The sequence below is a fragment of the Gavialis gangeticus genome, unplaced genomic scaffold, assembly GCF_001723915.1.
Source record: "Gavialis gangeticus isolate Ggan-Ray unplaced genomic scaffold, GavGan_comp1, whole genome shotgun sequence".
In the NCBI taxonomy this organism is placed as follows: domain Eukaryota; kingdom Metazoa; phylum Chordata; order Crocodylia; family Gavialidae; genus Gavialis; species Gavialis gangeticus.
Window position 1 is genome coordinate 144,563,221 of NW_017729032.1, and position 16,983 is coordinate 144,580,203.

At 41.8% G+C, this 16,983-nt stretch overlaps 1 protein-coding gene and 1 long non-coding RNA gene across 2 annotated transcripts in view; both read right to left on the reverse strand.

The window, feature by feature from the left end:
• The window catches only part of GCC2 (GRIP and coiled-coil domain containing 2), a 65,756-nt gene that overhangs the window by 24,630 nt on the left and 24,143 nt on the right, over window positions 1-16,983 (reverse strand). The window contains exons 11-17 of the mRNA XM_019524410.1: window positions 14,496-14,660; window positions 13,955-14,059; window positions 12,637-12,799; window positions 11,959-12,059; window positions 11,752-11,829; window positions 7,586-7,723; window positions 1,547-1,668 (exon numbers count right to left, since the gene is read on the reverse strand). Coding sequence (XP_019379955.1) covers window positions 1,547-1,668; window positions 7,586-7,723; window positions 11,752-11,829; window positions 11,959-12,059; window positions 12,637-12,799; window positions 13,955-14,059; window positions 14,496-14,660 — 872 coding nt within the window. The remainder of the gene's footprint in view (window positions 1-1,546; window positions 1,669-7,585; window positions 7,724-11,751; window positions 11,830-11,958; window positions 12,060-12,636; window positions 12,800-13,954; window positions 14,060-14,495; window positions 14,661-16,983) is intronic.
• Window positions 2,814-6,607, reverse strand: LOC109302696. Its single transcript, XR_002098897.1, has 2 exons — window positions 3,576-6,607; window positions 2,814-3,455 (listed from the first exon to the last, which is right to left on the reverse strand). It is a non-coding gene; the product is annotated as an uncharacterized LOC109302696 (long non-coding RNA).

The window sequence follows — 16,983 nt, forward strand, 5'->3', positions numbered from 1 at the left end:
GTGCAAATCAGGGCAATCACCCTGGGCCCCACACTTTGGGGGACCCTGCAGACCGGGGCAGGGGCGGAGCAGCGGCAGTACAGAGCAATGGCTCCACATCCAGCTGCTCACTACCCACCCCACCATAGGTGGCAGCAGCTTCTCCAGGTCCAGAGCCCAGATTGGAGCAGGGGCAGGGCCCCACATGGGCTGACTTGCCCCAGTCCCCACACCCTGGTCGGGTCAGCTCTGGAGGGAGGCATGACCAGGCCCCATCTGGCCTGCTGAGTATGATGGGGGAGGTGGTTTAAACCCTGGCTGGGGCCCCATGTGGGTGGGGGAGGGGTTTGAATCCTCCCAACCCCAGCATGCTTACCTGACCCAGGTGTGGCTCGGCCTGGAACAGTGATAGTGCTCTGGGAGTAGAGGGGTAGAGCGAACCCCGCGCCACTAGAGCAGACAGTACAGCTGAGGGCTGTAAAGCATCCTGGGATGCTGGAAGACTGTGAGTTAACTGGAACTGGGAAGGGGTTCCATAAACCAGTTTGTCCTAAATCAGTCTGGTGTGATACTACATCTAACCAGGTTTATTTTAAACCAGTTTCAGCCATTTTGAAAGTGGTTTAAGTGCACTGAACTTCTGCTGTGTTACAGATTTGAACCAATTTCTGAGCGATCACTTAAATGGGTTTGTGTATAACTTCTGTCCCTAGCCTAAACGACAGGAAAGACATGCTAAAAGACCTCAGTTAGAATACTGTAACCTTAGTCAAACAACACGCACATCCATTTGTGGCATGGCAGGAAGTATGACTGCATGGATCATGCTTCAGATCCCACTGCACCTCTATCTGCACATATGGTTGGGGTCTTAAAACTCAGAAAAACAAGCCTTAAAAGTTGTATACCCTCCACCCCCAACACACACATGCGTGCTGTTCTGCTGAGTGTCTTCGCTACGAGCCCTAACTCTAGCTTTCCAAAAGGAGCAACATGAAACACAAAGAGATTTGGATTCAGATTTTAGACCAGCCCTTGAATTTTCCTGACAATCACGCTGTTATTTCCATTCTGCCTTCCTTTCTAATGATTTTTCGTCATATGAAAGACCCTATACAAACAAAATAACCTTGCCAACATTATATCATCATTTATATTACTGTAGCAACTTGGAGTTCTTCATATGATGGATGCAACTTAAGCATAAAGATTCCTGTCTTCAAAGCGTGCTCTTAGATCTTACTTTTAACACTCAAAGCAGTAAAAATATTTGGACTGAAATGGGATACAGAAGTTAACTGCATCCTTTTGGTTTTGTCTGGGTAAACTGTTAACCCTTAATTAAAACATTCTAAGGCCAAAGTAAGATGGTTCTCAAAAAAGCTAAACAAGAATCCTTACAAAGATAAATATTTCTACTAAAAAATGCAGTAGACTAGAGAAGACTTCCAAACCCCTACCCTTTTATATAAGCAAGCATAAGACAGAAGTGTAATATACTAGAAGTGCCACTTGTTTGATTTGACTAATTTTTGATTAGGGAGAATTAATAAATATAAATATTTACCTTTCTTGCTTGGCTCCCTCAGTTTCAGTTTGAGAAGCAGATTTATTCTTTTGTTGCTTTAAAACGTTATGAACACGGACTTTGTAACTTTCAAATTCAGAAGTAACAGCAGCAAGTTCTGCCTATAATGTAAAAAAGTAAACCCTACATAATTATGGAATTGACTAATATCCACTTACTGTTCTAAAACCAAGTATCTCTGGCTTTTGGATTTATATGCATCTTACATTATAGATCAAAAAATAGTAAAGTACTCATTGCATTTCTTTTTTGTTTTGCTGGATAGGGAATTAAAATGACTAATACATCATGTGAGAGCTGGTTCACTTAGAATGTAATATTTTATAACTGGTAGGCAAAAACCTTTTGGTACAAAGAAGGTATTAAGGTTAGTCACAACAGTTTGTCAGATAGCTTACAAATGCACAATTCTGTCAGATTCCTACAATTACAGCTAATTAAACTAATAAGAACAGATCCTACATTTGATATGAGCCTTCAAGAGGCCAAGTACTACAAACAGTTATAATCAAAGTCCTTTAAAAATCTGAATTATTAAAAATAGCAAGCTCAAAGCAGGCAAATATGGATGTAACACAGACTTTTTTTTTTTCATTCTTAACACATAGCTTTCAAGTTAGTCATTCTTTCAGTATAGCAGACTTTTATCTTCAATTATGCCAATGTTTTGTTTTTAATAAAAGAGAAAAATACATATTTTTGTCTTTGTAAAGGTACACTTTGTTTTGTCATTTTTCTATTACAGTCACTTAACAAAGGCATTCAATTTTTGTTGATAAAATTTAACAAGGTAGCTTCATCTTCATGCATCATGCAGCAGGAAAAAAAAAAATCACTAATCTGACAAGCACCGCTTATCCAGTGCTTAGTGTTGTACATGTTCTTTCTCTTAAGATACCACGTGAGTAAGATTTTCATTCACAGGTCCTAGCAGAAGCCTGCAACTATGGAAATTTAATCTAATATTTTTAAATCTCTTGATGGCAGCACAGGTCCCTTTAGTGCATGTGACACACCATCCTCTGCCGAGTACAAATGCTTTGAGCATTCCAGTCAGTCTCTCCTTAACTGCAGCTGGTGGTGAAGCTTTTGTGGAAGAAGTATTTATTTGATTATTTATTACATATTACACTTGTAGGCTGCCTTTCCTGACAAAGGCTCAGGGCAGCTTACAGATGAGAGCAAAATAATTTACTTTATAAGTGAACAAGAGACAAAAATGGGAGAAACAAAATAATTTATTTTGTTCTGTAGCCAGTAGATTATTAAGGTAACCTTCAGAGCACCCACACCAAACACAATACCCCAGTTTTGCTTCGTCTACTAAATCCCTCATCAAACAGGAAGGTCTTGCACCATTTCTAAAAGATGTCCAAACTCAGGCTCTGATGAGCCTCAAGGGGGAAGAAGTTCCAGAAATGAGGGACTACACAGATGACCTCCCACATGTTTCTGCTAAGCAAACTTGATGGATTCATGCTCTGCACAGGACGTGGCTCTTGGCTAACCTCAGGGATCACAAAGGGCATAAAAGACAAGGTGTTCCCCTTTAGGCATGTAGTCTTCAGACTACTTAAGGCCTTGTAAGTCAAATCATCACCTTGAATTTTGCCTGGCAAGCCACTGAAGCACCAGTTATGTTCAACCCCAGTCAAATGGTGAGCTGCTGCGTTCTGTACCAGCTGCAGCTTCCAGTCATCAACTGCAGCCCTACACTGTAGTAGTCTAGCTTCAAGATTATGAAGGCACGGGTGACTGTGGCCAAATTAGAAAGAAAGGGTTGTAGCCTTCTCTCCAGATGAAGCTGGTGAAAGGCACTCCTGGCTGCTGCTACCACTTGATGATCCAGGTACAGCACAGGATCTCATTCCACCCCAAGGCTGAGAAACTGAAGGACAAGGGGAAGCTAAATTTAATAAAATTTTGGTTAAGAAAGCCTCAACTAAGAGAACGTAGCAATTCCACCTGCCACTCCCCCAGCCATGTAGACTGCCCACCATAAAATCACCTCTGGATTCAGCTTCAATTGGTTCACCTGCATCCAATCTCCAAATGTAGTCAGACACTGGAAAAGGACACAGACTGCGGAGTCCAGGTCAAAAGAGAAAGATAGAGCTGTGTGTCATCAGCATACTGATGGCACCTTGCTCCATATCTCTGCATAATTTTACTCAGCAGCTTCATATAGATGTTGACCAGTAGGATGGAATCCTAGGGAACAACAAGCTCTCACCTATAACCACCCTCTAAGACTTTCCTGCTAGGAAAGAGCAGAACCGATTAACAGGGTACCATAAATGCTCACTAGGTCATGGAACCATCATCATCACCTCACAGACAACTGTACCAAAAGCCACTGAAAGATCTAGCAAGAGCAGCAGGGTACAATTTCCCATCAATATCTAAGTGAAGTGCATCAACCAATGCCACAGGCGCAGTCTCTGCTATATTTGGGGTGAAAGCCAGACTGAGGGGTCTAGGAATAACATCCAGATGTGTCTGAAGCTGCTGGACCTTCCTGAAGGTTCAATGACCTTCCTCAAAAAAGGATAGATTGGAGACAGGGTGAAGGTATCAAGCAACAATTTCTAGGGTTAGGGCCAGACAACTGCAGACTTAAGAATATCTGGTAACCTGACCTCCTGAAGAAAGGAAGCACTCACAGGCCCTTCTAGCAGCAGCCCCAGTTCCCTCAACAGACTTGTGCAAGCCAGCACAGACATGGGTCCAGTTCACCGCTGGTCACCTGCATCCCCTGAGCACATACTTTGCATCAGATGGTGACACCAGTTGGAACCAATCCATATAAACTGGACAAGACAGATCCCAACCCTGAATTCTGACTCTGCAGGAAAAAGTAGTGGTGCCCAAGCTGTACTGAATAAGGGAGATTTTGTCTGCAAAGTAGATGGCAAACTTGTCTCAGCAGACTATAAAAGACTATTTGCAGGTGGTGAACACCTGCATTAACTATACCATTCACCACCAAGACCAGTTCTACCGGAGGGAACTTTGCAGATGCAATGGCAGTAGAGATTAAAAGACTTTTTTTTCCAGAACTGCCATGCCATGTCCTTCAAGAAGGATCTATGCCACAATTAGTTGGATTCAGCATGGGATGAGACCCAGTTGTGTCCTACCACTTCAGCTGCATCAACTCCCCTAGATACTGGGGAGAACTATGCCACCAGTGCCACAGGAGGAGTAGATGCCTGTGTGCCACTGTGTCTTTGGCAGACGTCAGGTGTGCTATTCCATAAATCAACCAAGCCCTCCACAGATTAGGTGCCAAAGTCAGTGGGAATGTCCCTCCAGAGTTCCAGAATTCTACTAGCTTCATGAGTCTCTGGGGCTGGACCAACTTGCACCAGACTGTACATCATCAGACATTCCTCCAGGATTTCTGGCTCCTGGAATATACCAATATCTTTTACCAATTCTTTATGTTTCCCTCCAGTGGATAACATGAGTTAAGAGTACTTCAGCCTCACAGTATTTAAAAGACTGTCTGAGGGACACTTGATGCATCTTTATTTTCTCTGCTGTTTCTGCAGCAAATTTCTTAGTGGCTTATCTTTCATATTGGCTTTCCTTTTCCGTTGGCCATTCCTCAATGTCCATTTTTTGCACATATGGCATCCAACAAAGCCACACAGCAGTGAACCATGTTAGTGTAGCTTTTTATCCAGGATGGCTTACTGCAGTGCCATGATGCAATTACCCATAACATGTAGAGATGTGGAAGGGTAACATCCTTAGACTCTCACACCAAAGAAATGTGGCACATACAAAATTCCAAATCCTTCTAGAGGCAAACCAGTTACACTCCTGTAGGACTGGCTTCATGAGACTTCTCCCTGATGACCTGTCTAGCTGTTGGGAAAGTTCATTCAAGCTGCTAATGAATCAGTCATCTACCAGCAGGATCTACAGCTTTAAACCTGATGTAATAAGGTCCATATGAATTCCATTACTCCTTCTACACAGAAATTGCTTTACTAGACCTAGGCAGGTGAAAGTAAAAAACTCACTCACTTTCAGGAATATCTGGCATCTTTTTTAAACCATCACAAACTAATCAAAGATAGAATGGCATATATCCAGCTCCCTGTCAGTTTCATGCATTCGGACATTTCTGAAACCTCCAATTAATAAGTCACTTGTACAATGGAATGTTAATGTTGACCTGACAAGGATACTTCAAAAAAAGACTTCATCATGCCATTCTTGTGAACTTACATTTTTCAGGCTGAAGGTCATTTTCCAGATGGTAATGATTAAATTTTGCTGGGTGACTAAGCTTCAGTCCCAGTGAATAACACTTAAAAATTATTTATTTAGTAAAGATAAGGTAAAACTTAGGAAGCCACCAAGATGCTTCTCCAAAGTGATGTCAGTGTTCCACCTTAACAGGCCTATCATTATCAAATAACTTTGAGGATTCCACCTGAAACTGAATAATATCTTTGCAAGCACCACTCAATTACTTTTTTTTTTTTTAAAAACAGTTGGCAGAATATTGACGAGGATGGTGTCTAAATGTGTATCTTATTGCATTCCATGTCATTAGCCTGAAACGAGAAGGCTATGTCAACAATCTTTTGATTAGAAGCAAGGCTACTATCACATCTGGAATAGATGTTTCTATTTCAAAAGATTCTACTTGAACTGCCTGCCATAAATCTACACAGTATTATTGCTTGGTTTAGTTTCCTAAAATGCAAGAAATACAGTTTTGGAGCGTACTACTCCAGAACTGATTACCAAGGGAGAGAAGATAATTCTCTGTAATCCTGCTGTAGCCGTTTCTTTCAAGAAAGTCCTTTTTACTTTCATCTGACTAATTTTATACTGCAAAAAGAATCAAATGCCTCTTTGCTTTTACGCTACACATGAAAGGATGGCAACCATTTTGGGCAGAGTGCCAAAAACACTCGCAACCGTGACTTGTAAGATGTTGGCATACAAGGGGCGGACAGCAGGGGAGCCGCAAGGGGCTTGATCCTTGTTGTGGCAGTGCAGCCCCGGCCCTTTCCCTGCTATCCACTCTGAGGATGTGAGCATCTGCCACCAGCAACAAGCCTTTGGCAGCTGCTTGCAGCCTCCCAGCTGCCTGCTACAGCTGGCCCAGGCTCTGGACAGGCTCCTGCTGCCCTCCACGGAGGCCAAGCTGCTTGCAGCAGGCAGTGAGTAGGCTGCAAGCAGCTGCACCAGGGTCCCTGGAGCCCCTGCCTGGCTAGCTGCTGGTGGCAGGTACAGGAGCAACTCGGAGCAGACAGCAGGAAAGGAACTGAGGCTGCACTGCCACAACAAGGATCAGCCCCTGCAGCTCCCCTGCTGAGTGCTCAGAGGCATACATGGCAAGCAAAATGCCTTCATGTGCCACGCTCTGGCACACATGCCAGAGGGTTGCCTACCCCTGCTATGTGCTATTAACATGTACCTCTTCACACAGTTTTTTCACAAAGTTAGCACCTGTCTTGCTAGTTTTTGTTTGGTATCCAGAAAATCCTGCACAAATGATACCTTCAGAAAAATGCAGCATATTCAATTTGTAAAATTTGCTTTTCTTGAAGATATCACCTTGTAGGACACTCACTCACACCCTCCTTGCCTGTTTCAGATGTTGGATGTCGTGGCTTGAGAGGCTATTTTCCTGTCTTTCGTTCTCCTTCAAGAGCATGCTAGTTGATCAACTTGAAGTGACTTTTCTTTCAGGGAGCTTCACCTCCAGCGCAGTGAAAGGCACCAACTGGAGTGTTCGGACAGCAACATTTATATTCCATAGATTGTGGTGCTGACAACCAGAACCAAGCCTGGTTTGCACTCTGATCTTTTCGGAAGGACCAGGGTAATCACATTACAAGAAAGGGGAATTCCTGCCAGTCATCTGCCAAAGCGCCAAGACCCAGGAGTTAGAATCCTGCTCAATGATAAAATATTGAGGGACAGAGCTGCAAGGTAAGTAAATTTCTCTCCTAACTCATCTGACTTATTATTTTTGTTGTGAAAAAATACCTTTGCTGTACTGCATTCTTCTTGTAAGGTAGTAATTTTCTGCTGATAAGTGCTCAGCATTCGTTGATGTTGCTCTACGGACGTCCGCAGATGTTCCTGGACCTTGTGTTTTTCTGATGCAAGTTCAGCCACCTGAATCTAAAAATAAACAACTATCATTAAAACTAGAACTAAAATGTACATAAAATCTGATTTTAGAACAGCATGGTGAAACACACTAAGCATACGTACTGGAGCACATGTGAGCAGTAAAACATTTAGCATTAATTTTAATGTTCATTAAAACACGGGGAAAATATATGCGTACAAGAAAAATTAGAATGAATAACATTCCTTCCAAACTCATCATTAAGCGAAATCTGTATTTTCTGTAACCACAAATTTATCATCTGGCAGAAAAATGGTAATTCAGATTTGTACTGATGAAAATGAACATTGGCATCTGCTGACAGTGTGTCTTTTTTGTTAAAAATCAAGTCTAATTAGTACCAAAAGTAGATTTTAAAATTGCATATTTTTCCTGGGTTTCAGATTTCCTAACCCTCTTTGCAACGAGAAGACAAAAAAAGTTAGAAAGCTAGATAAGAGCTGGACACTACAGGATTTTACTTTATTGCATCTTCTCTTTCACTACATCTTTCCATCAGGTGGGTGATACTGGAAGAGATTTAGCACTCTGGCCATACCACAGCACCTACAAGTCTCATCTGTCATTGTTTCAAATGTGAGATACAAGGTGGGTTTTTTGGTGATATTTGTATTGAACCAACTGTATGACTGGGAAAGATATTTTAAAAGCTTTTAGGCATAAACAGCTCTTCTTCACATCTCAACTGAAAAGTAATCTGAAGAAGGACACTGTGTGCCCAAACGCTTGTGTAACGTCTCTCCCAACTATACAGCTGGTTCCTGTCTCTCAACAAATGATATCAAAACCCCTTCTTTCTCATATATTTCCTCAACCACCATGGCTACAACAAAACTCCAACTCTATTACGATTTCAGTGGCTTTTCTGGCATTCTCTAAGCCTCAGAAACTCCCTGTTTTGTGGCAGGGGTTTACCTGTTGCTTCCTCAATAGCTCTCATACTGTTTCTGTAGGCTCCAAAAATCCTGCAGCCTTTTCCCAAGTTGAGCCCCATCTTTAATCCATGCAGGATCAGCTCATAGCTTGTCTGTCTTCCAGCAGCTGACTTTTCCTGCTACAATACAGAGTAGAAAACTACCCCTTAATTTCTGTTGTCTCTGCCCTTTCCTGAGACTCTATGAAAACAGCAGTGTTCTCTCTTAGGATAAAGGGCTAACTCAACCTACCAGCTCATGACAGGTACAGCACACTCCATCTTATCCCTACCCTTAGGGATAGGGGAGGGAAAGAAGGGGCAGGGGAAAACTATCAGTTCACATAGCCAGACCAAGGATGGAATCTCTGTACCCTGTCATACCTCATTTAAAAGTTACTGAGGTAATTACTTCAGAGCAACCCACTCCAGAGATGATGACATACCCTTTATTTCTTTGTAAAGGCTCTCTGAACCAATCCACATCTTCCTGGGTTGAGAGCTTCTGATGATTATTAGGTTCTGTTTCTCTGCTTGATGTAAACCAATAGGACTATCTAGAACTGTTTAACTATATGCCATATCTCTAGATATTAAAACACTATAACGTATGGGTCTAGAAACCACAGTCAAAATGTCTTTAAAAGGCTGTATTGTTATTGTTGCATTGGTGCATATGGCCAGTTCAGTCATGGGCATTCAACACTCTTCTGCTCCTAAAGGCAGGATCTCAACTTGGAGGTAAGTTGGTAAGGTCACTTTGGGACAGTCTCTCTCCAACTGCAATCAAGACCTGAAATTCTGATGCGCTGGAGAATGGTCAGTATGAATGCCCCCCCGGGAGCCACCTCACCAGCATACTTCCAGACTGGCAACCTATTTGGAGGAACAAACTGGAATGGTGTACTGAAACAGCCTACTTAGGACACGCCACTATCACAATGCAGGTGCTCCCACAGAAATGAAGAATTATCTTCAGCTGGAGAAATGGCTGGTCAGAGATAAATGCTAGGCACTGATCTGCAATTTACACTTAAAACTTTCTCTAAAGATCTGCACAGTTCCTAGCAGGGACACTGACCACAGTTCTATTGGACAGCTCCATGAGAACAATATCAATTGTACTGCAGGTTGCTGAAAGTGAAAAATAATCTTGCTCAAATAGTTATGAAGCAAAACCTAGAACTTCAAAGAAAAGAGGAAACACTGAGATATTCGTAAATCTGTAACAAAAGGTATTCCCTTGGTTGAACAAGCAAAGGTAACATTGAGATGCTGGGGCTGCTCAAAGGAAGGGAAGACTTCAGGACAGCTTTGAAAACTGAGTGACTGAGGCCTAGGACAGAGTTTACCAATTAGAACTATGACATTTATTACTTAATCAGGATTGGCTACCTAATAAATCAACTGGTAACTAAAAGAATAATTTGACGTCTCTAGTAATATGCTACGTAGTTTCTCCATAATGACAGTGAGAAATTATGTTACGAAAAAGGAGAGTAAGTTCCAGAATAAAATTTATTCTCCTTTTACCTCTCCAGGTAAATCCCACTGAAAAGAGGGGTATTTTAAAGTTGAATGGCAGCGGTCCTACTTTTTGAGTAAACTGTGACAGATGAAAGCCAAATCATAAAGACCCTGGGTTTTTTTGTGTCCGAGGGATGAAAAACAGGCAACTGAACTGAGAGCAATTTGGGTTCCAGCTGGAGGGATAAAAAATTGGAGTAAAAAGCTATTCAACCAGAGTTTAAGGAATAAATTCAAAACAATTTCAAAACAGAAGAGGAGAAATTTGAGGAAAAATCTCATCAGATGAGTTTATCAATAAATCTACCAAAAGTACTCAATCCACAGGAATCTAAAAATGGGTGCTTAATCATTACGGTACCCAAAACAAACAAACTTTGCAAATATTTAATTTTATTTTTCTGTATGTCAGTATCCACACTTGGAAAACAGCTATAAAAAAAAAAACAACCCTTCAGATGCTTACCTCTGCCATTGAATTAACAAGTATCTTAGCAGATAACAACAATAGATATTCTGTTTGTGCACCAGTCACAAAGAACAGGCAACAACACAGAGATGAAATGATATCCATTCAACAGCCAATACATGTATTTTGGAACCACAGTAACAAAACAAATGCCGACTACAGAAACATTGGTATTTAAAGACCATCAACTAAAAGTTTCTCTAAACATAGAAATATTAGTGTATTACATTAAATAAAGTATTTGAGAAAGTGAAGCAGATGGTGAGAACTAAAAACCCCCAAGAACAACAAAAAATCAATTACTGTATTTACTTGAATATAAGATGACCCTGAATACAAGACAACTCCCCCAATAATTAGATTCTATACATGGAAAATTTATAAATCTGTTATAATTTTCCAGATAAGCATTGGAGTATTGTATTGAATCCCCCCCTCCACCTATACTCCCCACCTGAACTCCCAATAGGCTCTGCCCCTCTCTCCCAAAATCTTTCCCAGCCTCTTTCTCCCCTGCTCCTCAATCTCTGCCTCTTCCCTCCAAACTTCCCCCCAGTCTTTGCCCCTTCCCCAATAACTCCCCAAATCTCTGACTCTGTCCCCCTCCTTTACTGTCAAATGTTACTCCAACTATGGAAGCTCAGCCCTTGCCTGGCCATGCAGCAGCGTCGACATTGCTGATAGGCCAGGCAGACAACGCAGCAGTGTTTGTGCTGCTGACCGGCTAAATAGAAAAGGAGTTTCCATGTGCTTGGTGCCCAGAAGAGACTCCAACCTGAGCTGAGCTGTGCCTGACAATAAGGGGGAAGGAAGGGTGTGTGTGGGGGGAACAAAGCTACAGAGGGGAAGTGGTGGGTGGGGGGGACAGACCTCAAGGCCAGAGTCAGAGCTCCCCACTCTGCTTCATATGTAATAATAAGATGAGGAGCCTTTTTCCCCATGCTGACTTGGGGGGTGGGGAACCTCATCTTACATTCAAGTAAATATGGTATCTTTCCTCTGTACCAGCATGTTTACTTTTCTGTAGCCCACAGTCTTTCTTGCTATATAGCAGAGCTGATGCTGCATAACTCATGTAAGAAAGCTTGTAATAATAAAAAGTTTCTTGCCTTATAGGCTTCCACTTGCTGCTGACTTGCTTCTAGCTCTCCTTTTAATGATGCTTGAAGCATCAGATGTTCATTTTCCTGCAAGATAACAATATCTAGGTTAATTTAAAAACATTATCTTTTGTTAATTTGAGAAACTAGACTTGTAACTAGATTATAAACATTTGATTTAAATATGGTGGCATATGCAGCAAAATCATGACTTACAGTTAGTTTTGAATCTGTTAGTTCTTTTTTGGTTTTCACCAGCAGTTGTTTTATCTTGGTGTTCCTTTCCTCATACTGATGCACAGATGACTGAAGGGACTCTAAAGCAAAGAAAAAGAGGTGAGGAGAAGGGATCAAAGATTCCACAGGCCACTTTTATTATAAAATGGGAAAAATACATCATCAAAGCTTTGCAAAAGAGTTGCAAACAAGCAGGTCAACATAAGGTCAATCGCTGCAGATAAATGAGCTAAACGTAAATGTATGGCAAAATTTTAAACACATCGTTATTTGTTAATTCTTGCATGTGATGCGATTTTACCAGCAGTCTTCTGAATCTCATAGCTTCATAAAGAGAGTACAGAAATATTACCCAGCAGCAGTAGGCTTAAGTTAGTTATGTAAGAAGTGCAGTTTGCTCACTAAGGTATTCCCCATTGTTTGCTAAGCACTACACTAAGTGGAAAATGAACATGACTACCTAATTTAATATAAGAACGGAATGTTGACAAGTTATCTTCCCACTATTTTTTGGCAGCCTCTCTCTCGCCTACTGTGGATGCTACTGAGAACGTCAAGAAGTACAGAAAAGATGTTTTAAAAGCTGTTTGCTCTCCTGTCTTACATCCGAGATGTCTGGCTGTATACATGAATATCAAGCATTACAATTTTACTCACTTATTTCTTCCTGCAGGGTTTCTTGCTTCTGCTTCTGAATTTTGATCTCTTGCTCAAGGTCTTCAATTCTGCTATTTTTATCTGTAATCTTTTGATTAAGTTCTTTCACAAATCGCTCATAATCAGCTATTTCCATGTCCATCAGTGTGCTCTTCTGTGCATCCTGTAGGTTTTAGGTTTAAGGAATTGCTTAGAAAACTACAGTTTAAGATTATTCAGCCAGTTTAAAGATGCACACAAACACATTTACTGCTGGATGCTGCAATAATGAAATCGCTGTTCATTAATATTTATCTACTGCCACCTTCAGCTAGAACCTGTACTCACAAATCAAGATTTTGATGCCATGGACAGACACTCATTGTAGTACACTAAGTGCAACAACATTTTGTAGTGCTATGAAAATAAAGTGCTATGGGGAAGGAGATGGGGAACGTACACATTCAACCCTCCTAGTTGGAACATTACAAATTGCCACAAAGGCACTCCACAAAGCTGCTGCTGGGGCACTAGCTGTCTTTGGGGCAGCAGCAGCAAGTTTCTCTGACATTGCTGGGGCATGCCATATCCTTACAGCAGCCACAACTCCCTCTACCACTGGGGAGCAACACTAGTTCCCAGGCAGAAATGCTGCCTCCCTGGGTCAGCAATGGGCTGTGACAGTGAGTAAGGCTCCAGCTCTACTCCTAGCAGGCTGTCAGGGAGCCAGCTGCTGCCCTGGGGGCAGCTGGTGAGCAGAACACTGTGGGATGTTGGGGCACTAAGAGAGATGCACATGTGGTGCTACAAAACAGTGCTACAGAGAAGTTTCTTTTTCAGATAGGAACATTTCTGTAGTGCTGGCACCATTTTTATAGCACTACAGTGGACGCGCACATCTGTCCCCTTGATTTTTGTAGTGCTACAAGGGCATCTGTAGTGCCAGAAATGCAGTGCCTCTCTGGGGCCTCAGATACCAGCAATAACCTCTTAGCCAAAAGTAAAAAATGGAAACAACTTATGGTGAGTTTTAATAATTTTTCTGAGCATCACTTTGAAAAGACTGGCCATCAAAAAAAGCAAGGGTAGACTTGCCATTAAGGCATGAGACTGGGATTCAGAAGACTTGGAATTCCCATTTTTGTTCACAGTATTCGGAATTGAAAGGGGTTAGTAATAATTTGTGTATTTCCCCATCTTTACAAAGGGGTAAAAATTTCCACTCTCTCATCCTTTGCCTCAAATGGTTTTTAAGCTCTTCAGTGTGGGGATGGCCTATCATTCGGCATGCATCACAACTGGAGCTCTAAACACATATCGTAATGCAGTGTTACCCTACCTTCCTTGCCAGCTCTAGCTCCTGCATAGTTTTCTGAAGATGTTTCTTTTCCTTCTGAAGCTGCATCTGAATTTCTTCCAGTTCTCTTAGAGAACAGCTGTGGTCCTGAAAATTAGTGTAAATGCTCCATTACATATAGAGTTCAAAAACAGTTATATTTTGTGGTGTGTAACACAAAATCTGTATCAGCATATTACAAGGATGAGAGTTATTTCAAAGACACCCATCCTAACAACATAAAACTCATAAAGATTATAAAATGTATAGAGGCATTAAACTTAACATACAACCATAAAGTTCTGCTCTGCTCTAACTGATGGCCTTGTTGAAGCTTTTTCAAGAGCAAGAATAGCCCTTCAGAAGGACAGTCAGGCAAAATAGGATTTTTGACCCTAATCTGATCTGATCTATAAAGAACAAAAATCAAACCAGCTGGATTATTTTAAAAACAACACTGCAACCTTTCACAAAACCTTTCTTTAAATTCATTCAGGAAATATTCCATGTTCCAATTTTTATGGTCCCAGAACACATCCTTTACCTTTATCTTTTGCTCTTTTAGAAGTTTTTCAGCTTCCAGTTCTTTGTCAACTTTTACTTTTGCTTTCTGCATTTCCAGTATCTGTGCTTCTAAAAGCTTGGCATTAGATTGTAAAGTTTCGATACGAGTCATAAGGTCTTCATTAGCAGAGCGCAGCAGGTCTTGCTAGAATGATGGCAGTAGAAAGATAAGAGTTGAAGTCATTCTTGACACTTCCAGGTAGGACAAAGGTAATACTAAGAACAAGGGACATATGACCCCTTGGCAGCCTGTATACTCCTGAGGATAATAAGTGAGAGGATAAAACCAAGTCCACAGTTTTGAATAAAACTGGGAAACAACTTGGCTTAAGAACTGGTGATACAGTTCAGACTCCCGGAGCACAATTGTTTAAAATCTATTGTCATAGTGATGTGGTAGCTTTTTACGGGGATGGAGAAGTTTGGAAAACAATGACTATCCTTCCAAGAAGAGTTTGTCATTAATATTACTATATCATGCCAAGACAGACATTGTCTCTTAAATACAGCTGCCATATTTTGTGAACTAACAGCATCAATTTCTACCGAAAATAGTTACTTAGAATCATCTAGTGTTACTTAACTATAACGGATAAACTGGCAATACTAAAGCACAGGTAAAAAACTTATTTCCATCTGGATGAGGGTGGCAGATATTTACATGGGTTTGTTTTGAGCCAGTGACATGCTTCCTATATTGTCTGACAGTTATGCGAATCCAGGACTAGGTTAAGGAAATCAAATAAATGATCATCAAAAAGCACTCATGGAGATAATGTGTTGCTTGGGCTGGGCTCTACTACTCCAGCTGAGCAGGGAGCAGAACATGCACCTTTCACAGTCCTACACTGTGCTACAGGGACATACAGACTAACTCTGAGCAGTCTGAGTCAGCCAATCAGGGCTGCCTTGTGTACTACTGCCAACTCTTGCCAGGCAAACTGAGGGAGCCAGTAGAGCATGCAGAGATGTGTGCATGGGGACCCTGGCTTTCCAGCATCAGCACTGCAAGCTCTCTGCTCTTCAGGGACTTGGCATTCTAATATCTACTCAGGCATCTTTGAGCAAGTTTTTGCCCAGAAGAACAAACCCAGGAGCATTCTCCCAGGTCATTTGAATATGTGCATGCAGCCTAAATCAAAGCATTCCAACCAGGGACTAGATATAAAAAGCTACAAGACTAATTTTCTAGATTCTTTTTTTTTTTGCCTATAAAAATATTGTTACACTCAGTGCCTCCCAAGAGTTGGGGGGGAGGGTGTAAATTTAACTCAGTATTCAAATTATTTTAAGTTTTTGAAATTTTGGAGTTGGTATAGTTTGAAATATCTAGTTTTGATACCAAGCATTAGAGAGAAATTCTTGACCCTTGCTGACAGCTGCTATTATCCTTGTACAATAGGAGGAAGGGACAATATTAATAAAGGCTAGATACAAATCTGCACTGTTTATTAGAGCTGTGCAAAATTTCGGCAGCCGTTTCACTTCGGAGGTGTTGCGACCTGTTTTGGCACCTGAAACATGAAATCCGAAACAAAATGCAAGGCTCCAAAACATTTCCGAAACATTTCAGAAACAGTTTTGGGTGTTTTGGAAGTGGGCTTGCGGGGAAAGAGAAACTCAGAAGAGGGAGCAGGACAGGGTGGGGAAGAGCTGCTCAGATATTGATATCATAGATTTCATATACATTAGGGCTGGAAGGGACCTCGGAAGATCGAGTCCAGGCCCCCACCCAAAGGGCAGGAAGTCAGCTGGGGTCATAGGATCCCAGCAAGATAAGCATCCAATTTGCTCCTGAAGGTGTTCAATGTATGTGCTTGAACCACCTCCGATGGCAGGCTGTTCCAGACCATGGGGGCTCGGACAGGAAAGAAATTCTTCCTTATGTCCAGCCTGAAACGGTCTTGCAGTAGTTTATAACCGTTCGACCTCATCATCCCGTGAGGCGCTCCGGTGAACAAACGTTCCCCCAGATCCTGGTGGTCACCCCTGATAAACTTATAGGTGGCCACCAGATCACCCCTGAGCCTGCACTTTTCCAGGCTAAAGACCCCATGGCTCTCAGCCTGTCATCGTAAGGTCTGCTTTCCTGACCTCTGATCATGTGCATGGCTCTCCTCTGGACTCTCTCAAGCTTCTCCACATCTTTTTTGAATTGTGGAGCCCAAAACTGGATGCAATACTCCAGCTGCGGCCTCACCAAGGCTGAGTACAAGGGAGAAGGACATCCTGGGATTTGCTTGAGAAGAACCTATGGATGCAAGCCAGCGTTTTGGTCGCTTTACTAGCCACAGCATCGCATTGCAGGCTCATGTTCATCTTGTGGTCAATGATGACCCCCAAGTCTCTTTCTTCCATAGTGCTAGCCAGCGTAGCACTGCCAAGCCTATAAAGGATGCTGCAGAGTTTTTTTTCCCAAGGTGGATAACCTTGCATTTTTCGGTGTTAAACACCATCAGGTTCTCATC